At 34.0% G+C, this 13,113-nt stretch overlaps 1 protein-coding gene and 1 long non-coding RNA gene across 3 annotated transcripts; both read right to left on the reverse strand.

Annotated features, from left to right (window-relative positions):
* Positions 1-1,227: 1,227 nt before the first annotated feature.
* LOC111203942 (ethylene-responsive transcription factor ERF084-like) lies at positions 1,228-3,963 on the reverse strand. The gene has a single exon (XM_022698096.2). The coding sequence runs from the start codon at positions 3,616-3,618 to the stop codon at positions 2,824-2,826; it is 795 nt and encodes a 264-aa protein (XP_022553817.2). The 5' UTR covers positions 3,619-3,963; the 3' UTR covers positions 1,228-2,823.
* Positions 3,964-5,660: 1,697 nt separating this feature from the next.
* On the reverse strand, positions 5,661-6,908 carry LOC125586081. Of its 2 annotated transcripts, XR_007322751.1 has the most exons (5): positions 6,790-6,908; positions 6,486-6,693; positions 6,207-6,384; positions 6,038-6,127; positions 5,661-5,943 (listed from the first exon to the last, which is right to left on the reverse strand). It is a non-coding gene; the product is annotated as an uncharacterized LOC125586081 (long non-coding RNA). The 2 variants fall into 2 exon arrangements; XR_007322750.1 differs by having other exon boundaries at positions 6,486-6,842.
* Between the last annotated feature and the right edge of the window lie 6,205 nt (positions 6,909-13,113).

A 13,113-nucleotide genomic window follows, 5' to 3' on the forward strand; every position in this document is an offset into this window, starting at 1 on the left:
CATCATTTAAATTAAGATTTATAAACTACATAACCAATAACACATAATTTTAACATGAAAAAATTATATATTGAATAACACTAGATTTTTTAGATTTTTAAATCCATTAAAATGCATAAATGAATAACTCCTAAACTATTCTAATTTTAGTTTTCATACCATAAAAATGCTAAAAAGATCACTCCACAAGATGATTACATTTAAATTTAATCAGAAATGGAAAGCTCTCAAGTCTTTCCGTAGGTGCTTGTTTACTTCTGTCATAAGGTCAAATAAACTAATGGATGATAACTAATATGGACTAGTTGGAATTTTGACAACGAGTAAAGAGTCAACATGCAGACTACCGTACTCATAATACCATGGAGCTACCTGTTCCTGTGCGAGTCATGACTTTGTGAGTGACCTTCTCGCTAGATCTCGAAGGCAATTATAAAAGAGACACTTGAATTAGATTATTGAATTCTTCCCAGTTTTGTCAAGTTTCGACAGCTTAGGAAATTAACAAATTAGTTTTATTTGCTTGATCATGGACCCATCACCTAATCTATCTGAGTAAACAAGGAAAAAAAAACATAGCATTATCTTTCTTTTTTTGCCAATACTTTTCCTACCAAGTTTATGTTATTATACATGATATTATGAATATCAAAATACATCATATATAGGATATCTCATCGATTTTAAGCATCATCATGTCAATTTAACGCATACTTCGTAGGTTCCCCCCCCCCCCACCCATGGAAATTATACATATACGCATGTTCCATGATTTATCATTTATAAATATATATATGTATGTATATTTTTCATTGTTTCAATAGTTTCACCTCATTTTGATATATAAATGGCAGTAATTCTTATATATATATGAAATACTGAAAAACTGTTAAAGATAAATTAAGGATACTTTTCAAAATAACTTTTCTATTTCCCCAGGTTTTATGGAGACTGGAGAGGACTTTCTCATTACCCAATACAAATGCAGAACTAAAAAAAAATTTCAATGGGTTGACGAAACAAAATGTTCAATGGTTCACACACTATGCACACGTATATAACTGTATACAGGTAGAGAGAAGTTCACTACTAGTCTTTACTTGCTCAGCTTTTGTGGATTTTAGTTTCAGCTAAGCTAATGCCCAAAGTTTCCTCCAGAGTTCCTCTGCAGAAGAAACAAGATCTATCAAGAAATAAAGGGGAATATTAAAGAGAGAGAAGAGAGAGAGAGAGAGAGAGAAAGAGAAAGAGAAAGCGTGTAAGGTAGCCACGGCGTCCGGTGGCGCGTCCGAGCGCGTACCGGCGCCGTTGGCTCTTTACCCTGTCATTCCGTTCAAGTCATCGTCTGGTTGTTCCGATCTGTCAGGTATCTCCGACATGCGCGCGGATCTGGGGTAGGGTTTCGTTCCGGGAAGAGATCGGCTCGCGGCGACTTTTCTTCTTCTGGATTCGCGGCGAGGAGGTACGTCTGGTAGATCTTCGTTTCAGCGTCGTTTTGGTCACGGGATGTAGAGGCTCCCATAGCTCTTGCATCGCCGCTCAAGTTCCCGGGTTGTGGAGGCTTCGTCAGCTCTGCAGCGCCGCTTAAGCTCCCGGAACGTGGAGGCTCCGACAGTTCCATTGTTGCCGGCTAACGGTCCCTTAGTTCCTTTCTAGGGTCTAGTTTTTATTTTCTGTGTTTGTCACTAGTTATGTGTTGTTGGCTCTGGTTTTGTTGGCTGAGCCCTCGTCGGAGGACGATGGATGCTCTCTGGTGGAAGATCGTTTGTTTGAGCGAAGCCCCCTACTTTTTGGCCCTGTATTGAACTGTGGCGGATGAGATCTCGGCCACGATTGATTCTCTCCGAGATTAGGCTTAATTGGGAGGATAGGCGGTCGCGGTGAAGATGGTGTGGAGTCGATGTGCTCCGGGGTGGTTTCGGTGTACCGGTGGGTGGTTCTCCGGTGATAGTCGAGGCAGAAGTGATGCGGCGGTTCGCGATGGAACGCGGCCGACATCATTTTGCTCTCTTGGGCCTAGGGCCGTTCTTGGGCTTGCGGTTTGTTAGTGGTTTGTTAGTGGGCCGTATTTGATGTGGGCCTTGTAATTGTGATGGGCTTTGGGCCTTTATTAAATAAACTTTGTCGGAAAAAAAAAAAAAGAAGAAACAAGATCTATATTCAACTATTCACAAAAAAAAAGCTACACTGATCCCATGATTTCTGCGCCCAGCTTCTATATCCTATGTTAATTACTACCTCTATCTGACCCAACAATTCACATTTTATATTGTCACTGGAACTGTAGTGCCAGTTTCATTTAATTCTTCACCAATGTATAGTCATATCCCCAAAAGTAAAACAAACGGATAATGTATTAAGACAAACTACATGTTAAAGAATTATGTCCAACAGACCAAGAACTGCAGTTCTCTACATTTCACAAACAATCAAAAGAAAATACTTCATTCATATTCATGCACACAAAATAACCCAACAAAAGAAGACATTAAAGAACGTAACTATTAAGCAATAAGTGATTAACAGTTTCTAAATAAACCTAAACCCAACTTCAAATCAACCTCTAAGAGCACCCCCATTAGTGAATTTATGGGAGGTTCACACAGATTCCAAAAAAAAAAATATTAAAATAAGGAATAGTGATGATGAACTTGTCTCTCTGCATCTCTTCCCAGTGAACTTGGTTCGTCACTGTAGCGCGGGCCCCACGGCACCTGACGGCCCGCGATTGGTCCGAAAAAGTATTTTTTTTTTTTTAAAACAAAAATCAAACTAAAAAATAATAATAAAAAAATACTTTGTGAACCCCTTTCATGGGGTTCACTAATGGGGGTGCTCTAAGCCCATTTTCTCAAGATTGTTAAAGGGATTAGTCACGTTTCCATCATTACTAGAAGAAGTTAAGTTCCTAGTGGTATCACTGAACAATTGTTCAACCGATGTGACTTTAACACACTTCCTCACGTTCACCCTCTTCTTCTTCTTCCTCCTCCTATCCTCCTCCGTCGTTGACGACTGAGTCTCAGCTATCTCCTCCGGAAAGACCGGATGAACCACGAAATTGGTCTTAGCTTTGGTCCCTCTAAGCCTCACCGCCGCCGCGTCATACGCACGTGCCGCCTCTTCCGCCGTGTCGAACGTTCCTAACCAATGTCTGCACCGCCCTATCCTGTCTCTTATCTCCGCCGACCACCTCCCCCACGGACGTTTTCTCACACCTCTGAACCCTCCGTTCTTCTGCGGCGTCTTCCTCCACCGCTTCACGCCGTCTCCGGTCTCAGTTGCCGTGAAGTGCTCGGAGACTTTTATGTTGTTATTCCCGAACAGTACGTTTTCGCCAACTATGGCCGCGATGGAATCATCCATAACCCGACGCTGACTTACGAGTACGGGTTTTGGGTCAGGAGAGAATAGAGATGAGATATCAAACGTGTCAGGTCCGTTAAAGGGCTCCGTCACCGTGAGGTTAGAAAACGGAGTTTTAGCTCCTGAAAGAGGCATGCAGACTAACGGCGTCTCTTTGTGTAGCCCATACATTTCTAAACTTTGATGAGTTTCGACGCCGAAGCTTTGCGGATATGAAAGTTGGAGACGGTGATCATCAACGGTGTTTTCCATTTTACGGCGAAAGATAAAATATAAATATATTGAGTTTGTATAGAAATTGTGTGTTTGGAAGCATTTTATAGGCACAACAACAACTGCTACTACATGATTAGTGGAGTAATTAATTTCCTCGAATAAAGATTTTACTATTTTCCTATTTTGTTTCTTCTGATGTTTACATATATACACTAATTAATGGTTGGGAGGGAAGTAAAATCATGAAAAATTTATTGTAAAAGTATATTTGTAAAGTGAGATAATCAAAAGATACTGCTGTCAATTTCGATAGATAAGACTGTAAAATCTTTCACATTTATGCTTCCTGTCTTTCACAATTCAATAGTTCATAGAAGAAGTTTTGTACCTTTTGTTTCTTTAAATTCAATCTTTTTTTTCAGTGATTATATCATCAAACAAACTTAAGGGTGGGAAAATTAAACTGAACACAAAAATTTGATTTGAATTTGATCCAATAAAATACCGAATGAATTTTGTTCTGAAATATATTTCAGATTATGGATTTTATCCGAACCTAATTTGAATCCACATGGATATCCAAAAAATTCAAAATTGCAAAAACTCATAACAAATGCAAGTACCAATAGTGCTATAACATAAATAATTAAACTAAATACTTAACTTAGTATATATTTTTAGTATTCGATCAAATATTAAAGCTTTTATGACAACTAGAGATTTTATCCGGGCTACGCCCGGGTCTATATAAAAAGCATTATATTATATATATTTACATTATAATATATTACATATATGTTATAAAAAATATAAATAATAAATTAAATTAAAATGAGTAAATTCACAATTTATTGTTTTCTACTAAGTGGAATAGTGAACAATGTAAAATGAATAAATAATTTATTAAACCTAAGCTATTCTCAAAAATATTTTTCGTACATATTTATTTTATTATGAAAATATACTATTTATCTCAACATCGCGTATTGTTCTCGTTATATGTGTTATTATATCATGTGTATGTTTTTATTTATCTCTTATTTAATCTTTTTAATCTATTTTTACGATTATAATCTATTTTTTACAATTATAATTAGTAAAGCTAATTTAATTACCTATTTCTTTAATTAAAAAAACTTTTAAAAATGTTTTATGTGTTAAATACACTGAAAATTCTATGAAGATATTATTATTTATTTTATTATTTGTTTTTTATAAACAAAAAGACAAATCTTACAGTCCAGCTATAGTTAAAATATTAACTCGGCGTAAAAAGATAATCTAAATATTCTGAATAGATATTCACAATTTATTTAACTTTTATTATTAAATATTAGTTGGTTTTACAATTAGTATTTAAAAAAACAAAATCAGGTTATTACACTGTTATAAAAATAAAATTTTATATACCAATTGGGGGAATTTTGCATATACTTCCAATAACATTATCTTCATACTATTTTTTTGTTTACAGTAAAAACAAACCAAAGCTTAAGTCAATTTCTTCATTCGAGTAACCTAACTTTCTGGGGGAATAATATCCTTTAGTGAGTCTTGGATCGATTGGGATCCTATGTGGCTCTATATCCTTATGATGTCCCTCGAACATGCACGCTCTCCAACATTACGTACCTTTCTGAGTTTTCAATTCGACTTGATCCTTTGAGATTATATTTTCCCCTTTCTTTAGTTTTAGTGATCTTTCAAGGAAACATTTGTGTACTTTTATCCCCACCTTGTTGAAAAACGCATATTAGTAGGTATGTTTTCACGTACTATCAAGCGGAGGAAGTTTGCAAGTTATCAAGGTAACTATTGCCAGACATGGCCTAAACATATTTTCTTCACTAATTGTCCTTTCATATCTCTTTTCATTTAGTGATAGATAGATTGCTAAATAATCAGTAGGTCCATATTACAATCTTTTTTTTTTGAACACAAGTCCATATTACAATCTAAATTTGATATTCTGTGTCAGATGTCTAAATCCCAATGTTTATTTCCTAATCTTGGGCAGGTCTGGCAATCATATCGGACTGAACGGGAAGCCCTTTAGCCGACGAAGAAACAAAGAGTTCTCAAAGATAAGTTTACAATTGTAAAAGCTGCCACATGCATCACATGGTCTGTAAAAAATAATATTTTTGGCTTAGGACATAATAGGATTTTATCCCAGGAAAAAATACAGGTAATTCTATTTTCAAAAGGTTTATTACTTCCTTCATTATCCACTTCAAAATTGTAATTCTATTTTATAAAATCAAGAATGTGTTCATTAGGCCTTTTATATTTGTTACTGGTCATCCTTCACTTCATATTTGTTATTGGCCATGCTCTGCTGTGACCAACACATAATCCGACCTGCATGATAAATGAAAAACTGACTTAGAAAAATTAGAACTTCTATTCTCTATTGACACATTGGGTTTTGAATGGGGTATCTCTTATGGTTTACCTTTATTCATTGGAAGCTCATTCCTATTTCAGCAAAGTAGAGCCATCATTAAAAGTCTTCCATGCCTCGCATTCAGTGAAGATCTTGTAACTAAGATAGAGAACTAAGGTTACAATTCACAGCAACCAAAAATATTAAAACCAAGAAAAGATTGTATTTGTTTCCTTACTTTTACACAGTGTTTCAGTGACAGAGAAAGCTTTTCGATGCCGAACGTGTAAAGATCATTAAAGCACATGCAAATATGCTGCCAGCTAAGTCCTTTCCAATTGAGTGTCTTGAGAGTTGAAACCCTTGCTTATGCAGTTCAATTTAACTGTAGCATCCATAGTACTTACAGTTTTCAACTGGGGAAAGAAAAAACAATGATGTTGAATGATCTTAGTCCAGCTAAAGAAAGCAACCATGATAATATCAATGAGAGAAGGTAAGAGATTGAGTCACCAACCAAAATTATCGAAATCCTTCTAGATCAATGTTTCTTGATTTCTCACACTGCACTGCGTTCTTAGCTTCTTCTGTATATGTGCAAGTGTTAAATTAGTTTGTGGTCATTGTAAGATGCTAAAGACCCATAAACTCTTGGAAACCTTGCCGTCTGCAGTCTTCATGTTGGCAAATCACCTTCATGTTACTTAAGGTAAAAGTTGTTTAACCTACTTGAAAAAGTTAGGTGAGAGTAGTAAGGTAAATGATAAATTTTTTTGTTTCTATTTACAGTTAAATGCAAAAAGTTAGGTCCAATCGCAAACCTGAATTCCTTTGCAGACACCACAAAAGCACATAACGCAAGATCGTATGACTCCTTTAAGCCCTCTAACCCTTGCCTCTGTCATCTACCATGTTGACATACACATCAGCTATATATAATTTTTTTCTGTCACACGAAGGGAAACAAAATCAGAAAGCCACTATTTACCTTTGCGCCTCGAAGAGCGTTCACAGTTAGTCCCTCAAGTATTCTAAAACCCGGAAGTTCTTTCACAGCAGGGATATCGAAGACTACGTTATACACTATATTATATGCATTATAAATCAAACACGAAGATAAACATATACCACCGATACACACTTTTTTCTGCGACTTGTGAAAACAGTATAGGGTCAGGTTAATCAGTAAAAGATCATACCTGCTTGTTTAAGAGAGAGCTGCCGTTCAAAGCCAATACGGAGCCCCCTGTTTCTTGACTCCCATAAGTGAAATAAACTAAAGCGTAACTCTGAGTCCGAGAGGCCTAGTGTGATGGCGTTGAAAAATAGAGCCGCCCGAGACTTGCCAAGAGATTTTTCCGACTGACTTTGCTTTTACCGGAAGAAGTTTTGTGGATGTTGTTGAATGAGCTTGGAGGTCGATCGGAAAAGGTTTTTATATAGGAGGAGAGACATAGGGAGTCAGAACGGTGAAACACATAGACGGTAGGGTTTCTAGACTTTGGGACGGCAAAGAGAAAGTGTAAAAGTCGGAGAGATCGTGAAAATTGGGCCACATCAAATCACTAAGAGCCCATATTATTTCGCATGATTATATTGTTGATAGCATGGCAGATTAGTGCATTTTAATTGGACGATTAAAAAATCTGACAAGGCACTCTCTCCATTGAGAATATCTTCCTTTTAGTATAGGATAGATTGCAGTTGAAGTTCAATTATGAATATGTTTGTTTTTGAAGTTTACAAGATGTTATTTCAGTTTGAAGTTAAATAATATTTTTATGTGTATGGAGTTGTTAGTCAGTAATTTTAATTTATTTTTATTTTTTGCCTCTTAAACACCATTTCTACATCATTTCACCAAACTTTTGTTAGTGAAAATTGTTTAAATTTTCACAAGTTTGCGGACTAACATGTGTATTTTTGAATTACAAACAAGTATTTGGTTAACCGAAACCCAATGTAGGACCAAACCCAAAATTAAAACAACTGAATTTACGATGTGTTATTATGTCTGAACCGAATATGAAAAAACTAGAATTGAATATCCGAAGATTTGATCTTATGATAAATTGGTCACCATACAACTTAGACTCATGCATATAAATTGAAACTCGAAAGTTGAATTGGAAAAAATGAATTCAAAACCAAGCTGATGTTCACAAATATCTAAACAATTTTATATTTTTGGAACCGAAAAACAAAACCAAACTCGAACCAAAAACCAAATATCCAAAGTATGGTTTATATATGTATAAATATTAATTATGTTTCCTTTTAAAATTACCAAATATACTAATAATACTAGTTATAAACAGAACTACCATAGTAAAACTAGATTACCCAGATATTTCGAGCTTATATATTTGAAATAATCCGAATTATCTAAAAGAACCTAATTACTCAAATAGTTTTATCCATAATATTTAAATTTATCTCTAATATTTAATCCAGAAAATAAAAATATAAATTGAATGTTAATCGAATTATCCAAAATTATCCCTAAAAGGGAAACCAAACTAGAACCAAATTAAATTCAAAAAATTTATCGGATATTTGACTGATTTCAACACCGTTACATAAATTAAACCAAAACCAAACCAAAATACATAATAACCAAACGATTTCTATATCTCAGGAACAAAAAAACGAAAACTGAACACCCAAACCTAATACAACTGTTGATTAATAATTAATACTTTTGACAATTTGCATCAAAACTGTAGGGGTGGAATGTATCCAGATATCCAAAAAATAAGGTATCAGGATCCAGAATCGGATCTATCGGATCTGTTGATTTAATACTCGGATTTGCTACTTCCATATATCAAGATTTCATATATCCGTTTAGATATTATACTACTGCAGATATTCAGATCTATAAAAAAAATTCTAGACTTTTTAAAATAATACATAAATTAATTATTTATACAAGATTTATTAATATTTATATATGTATATAGTATTATAAAATTTAATATTATAAAACTAATTATATATTTAAATATTAATATATCAAATATAGTTATTAATAAAATTAAATATTAAATATATTTTAAAATACATATTCGGATCTAAATATCATATTTGGATCTGAATTCGGTTTTAATAGATCTGAGATTTTATTATCCGGATACAGACATACACTTTGAATATCTTATTTTTAGAGCAGATTATAATGAGGGGTTTTTGCCAAAACTAACCCACAACTTGATTTTAATCTCAAACCTATACCCAAACTTGAATCAAATACAAAACTAACCTAAAAGCCTAGTGAAATTACAGCTCAGCCCCTTGTGACCAAACAAAAAAACAGAAGCCATTTTTACGAATATAGCCCCAGTAAATCGTCTGAGTCGTCTGAGATGTTGGAAGTCGTCTGGACGACTGAAGTGTAAGTCGTCTGGTACCAGTTTATTTTAAAAATAATTTATAAATCTTGTAAAAAAATATTTTGATGCGTAAAAAATAAAAATCAAGTAATTATAAACAGTTTTAACTGATATAAATTAAGATATGATAAAATTGATTTGTTTTGAAGATAGATGAATGGAAGTAGTGAATCATGAAATACTTTGGTTTAGAAGTTTGGCAAACATATGTTGTAGTATTGTATGTATTGTTAGGGTTAGATTTTGGAAAACTAAAATGTTTTTTTCAAAAATTAGTTTTCACCTATATGTGTTTATTTCTGTGTATAGCAAACACTTTTCAAGTTTGATTTGGTTTTATGAAGTGTTTAATTAGATAATTAAGTTTAGGGGTTATGTTTAGGGTGTGGACGACTTATATTTCAGTCGTCTGTTGAATAATTTACCCGGACGACGTATATTTCAGTCTTCCACATCGTACCGAACCTTATATTTTACCAATGTACGTTTTAACCTAACCGGATCATTTTACTCGGACGACTTACATTTCAGTCGTCTGGTGAAGAAATTAAAACAGACGACTTACATGTAAGTCGTCCAAATATTCCCGCCTAAAATTTTTTTTAAAAATTATTTTCCGCTTAAATAATTTAAACCAGACGACTTACTTGTAAGTCGTCTGGAAAGTCTTCTATCTTAGTTTCCCGCTAAAAATATTTAATTTCCCGCTAAAAATATTAAACTCTTCTGGACGACTTACATGTAAGTCATCTGTTTTAATTTCTTCACCAGACGACTGAAATGTAAGTCGTCCAGGAAGTCGTCTGAGTCAAAAATATTTAACCTAATTAGATTTTTTGTCTCCCTATATAAAGAAAAATTTACACATTCTCTCTCCTCCTCTCAAATGGCTGCAACAAAAATGTAATGTTCATCATTCTAAAACTCTCCAACCTCTCTCTAATCTCTTTGACTTGAAAACACCAAACTTTATATGAATTTTTCAGTTTTGTCTCATGTATTTCTTACTAATCTATCTCTTTTGCAGGTTTTTAATCAAATGGTACTCATCTTCCACTAATTTAGAGGTAGATCTATTAATTTTAGATATGTATTTTTGTGTGTTCTATAAATGTAGATTTATCTAATCTTCCACTCATTTTCTCTATTTTTAAGTCATTTGAACGTTTTTGGATATGCAGGTTTTTCAGATCTGGAAGACTTCTGGGATGACTTACCTGTTAGTCGTCTGGAAGTCGTCTGGAAGTCGTCTGGACTTCTTGGAAGTCTTCTGACAAAGTCGTCTGGACTTCCAGGAAGTCGTCTGGACTTCCAGGAAGTCGTCTGGACTTCTAGGAAGTCGTCTGGATTTTTCTGAGCGTTTTGGTAAGTTCTTATGTCTGATTTTTCTTCATTTGGTAATTTCTTGTTGTATAAAGTTCTTACTTTTTTCCCAAACTAAAACTCTCCAAACTCACTCTAATCTCTTTGACTTGAAAACACCAAACTTTATATGAATTTTTCAATTTTGTCTCATGTCTTTCTTACTAATCTATTTTTTTTTTTGCAGGTTTTTAATTAGATGGTACTCATCTTCCACTAATTTAAAGGTAGATATATTATTTTTAGATATGTATTTTTGTGTGTTCTGTAAAGGTAGATTTATCTAATCTTCCACTCATTTTTTCTGTTTTTAAGCCATTTGAACGTTTTTGAATATGCAGGTTTTTGAGATCTGGATTTAATATGCAGGTTTTTCAGATCTGGAAGACTTCTGGGACGACTTACTTGTTAGTCGTCTGGAAGTCGTCTGGAAGTCGTCTGGAAGTCGTCTGGACTTCCTAAAAGTCGTCTGGACTTCCTGTAAAGTCGTCTGAACTTCCTAAAAGTCTTCTGACAAAGTCGTCTGAACTTCCTAGAAGTCGTCTGAACTTCTTAGAAGTCGTATGGACTTCTTAAAAGTCGTCTGGTCTTGTCTACTCAAGTGGAATCCAAGCTTGTCTTTGTAGATGAATGATCTATAATAGTTTTGTTTGTGGTCTGTTTTGTGAATTGCATGTATACTCTTTTAGTTGTGAATTTTTTGTAAAATCAGTAATATTGTTTTCCAAGATGTATTAAATGTGCTAACAATGTGTTTACACATTTACAAATCAATGAAATAATAGACTTCAGTAGCCTTTTTCTTATCTTTGGATCTCTCATATGCAATAATAAACTCCAATGGCCTTTTTCTCATCTTAATAAACAAGAATGTTGGTAGCTTCATATTGATATAACATTTTAAGAAGTATTTTAACCCTTCTTCCAACTCATAACAATAGTCATCATTATTGTCTATAACAATAATACTTAAGAGATGGAAACAAACAATAGTAACTAGTCAAAGCATATCATATTTTTTATAAGTTTGCATTGAAAAACTTAGTCAAATTTAGTAAAACTAAGGGAGAGAATATATTTTGTAAATATGAGTTTTACATATCTTGAAGTTACTTATCGCTCTTAAAAATACAAGTTATTCAAAAACAAACGTAGAAGACTTAAAAACTAGTGGAGAAGACGCGGACGACTTCAATCTAAGTTGTCTAGACGACTAAACTATATGTCGTCTGGTCAACGCAGAGGTTATTTTTGCAATTGACTTTGAAATCTGTTATTTCGGACGACTGAAAGTTAAGTCGTCTACTATTGTTTGGTTAAAAAAAAACTCCAAAAAAGCTAGACGACTTACATTTCAGTCGTCAGAGGTTAGTTTTGCATTTGACTGGATTATTTCAGAAGTTTGACTTTTTGGACGACTTACATTTCAGTCGTCTAGTGAAAATTAAAATAATAATATTTTTTTAAAAGTAGACGACTTACAGTTAAGTCGTCATAGGTTAGTTTTGCAATTGAAAAAAAAAACTTCAAGATTTAATTATATACAGACGACTTATAATTCAGTCGTCCACGAGACGACTGAAATGTAAGTCGTCCAGGATTTACGAGGTTTGACCAGAATCTCGGAAAAAAATCCTGGACGACTTACAATTAAGTCGTCTGGTGGACGACTGAATTATAAGTCGTCTGTGTATAATTAAATCTTGAAGTTTTTTTTTTCAATTGCAAAACTAAGCTATGACTACTTAATTGTAAGTCGTTTACTTTAAAAAAAATATTATTATTTTAATTTTCGCCAGACGACTGAAATGTAAGTCGTCTGGGGAAGTCAAACTTCTGAAATTATCCAGTCAAATGCAAAACTAACCTATGACGACTGAAATGTAAGTCGTCTAGGTTCTTTGGAATTTTTTTGAAACCAAACATTAGTAGACGACTTACATTTCAGTCGTCTCAGGTTACAGATTTCAAAGTCAATTGCAAAAATAACCTCTGCGTTGACCAGACGACTTAGACGACTTCCAGGTAAGTCGTCTACAGCCAGACGACTTCCAGGTAAGTCGTCTACAGCCAGACGACTTCCCAAGTAAGTCGTCTGACGAACAGATCTGGAAAAAAACTCGATGTCATACCTTAAATTGGTGAGATAAGTTCCTTAGCATACATAAGGCTTCTCCAAGCACACAGAATCACAAACGAAAGTCACCCACCCATAATCGTTAGCTTCTATGACTCTATGAACCATAAAAATTTTAGAATCAATATCTTGAGTTTTTTTAGCTCATTGTGGAGAGAAAGTGAGAGATATGTTGTGTTTAGTTCACAAGAATGGAAAAAGAAGAAGGGTAAATCGATTTTGGGAGCATTAAGAGCTTCAAATTGGTTGTTCAT

The sequence above is a fragment of the Brassica napus genome, chromosome A2 (assembly GCF_020379485.1).
Source record: "Brassica napus cultivar Da-Ae chromosome A2, Da-Ae, whole genome shotgun sequence".
Classification (NCBI taxonomy): Eukaryota; Viridiplantae; Streptophyta; class Magnoliopsida; order Brassicales; family Brassicaceae; genus Brassica; species Brassica napus.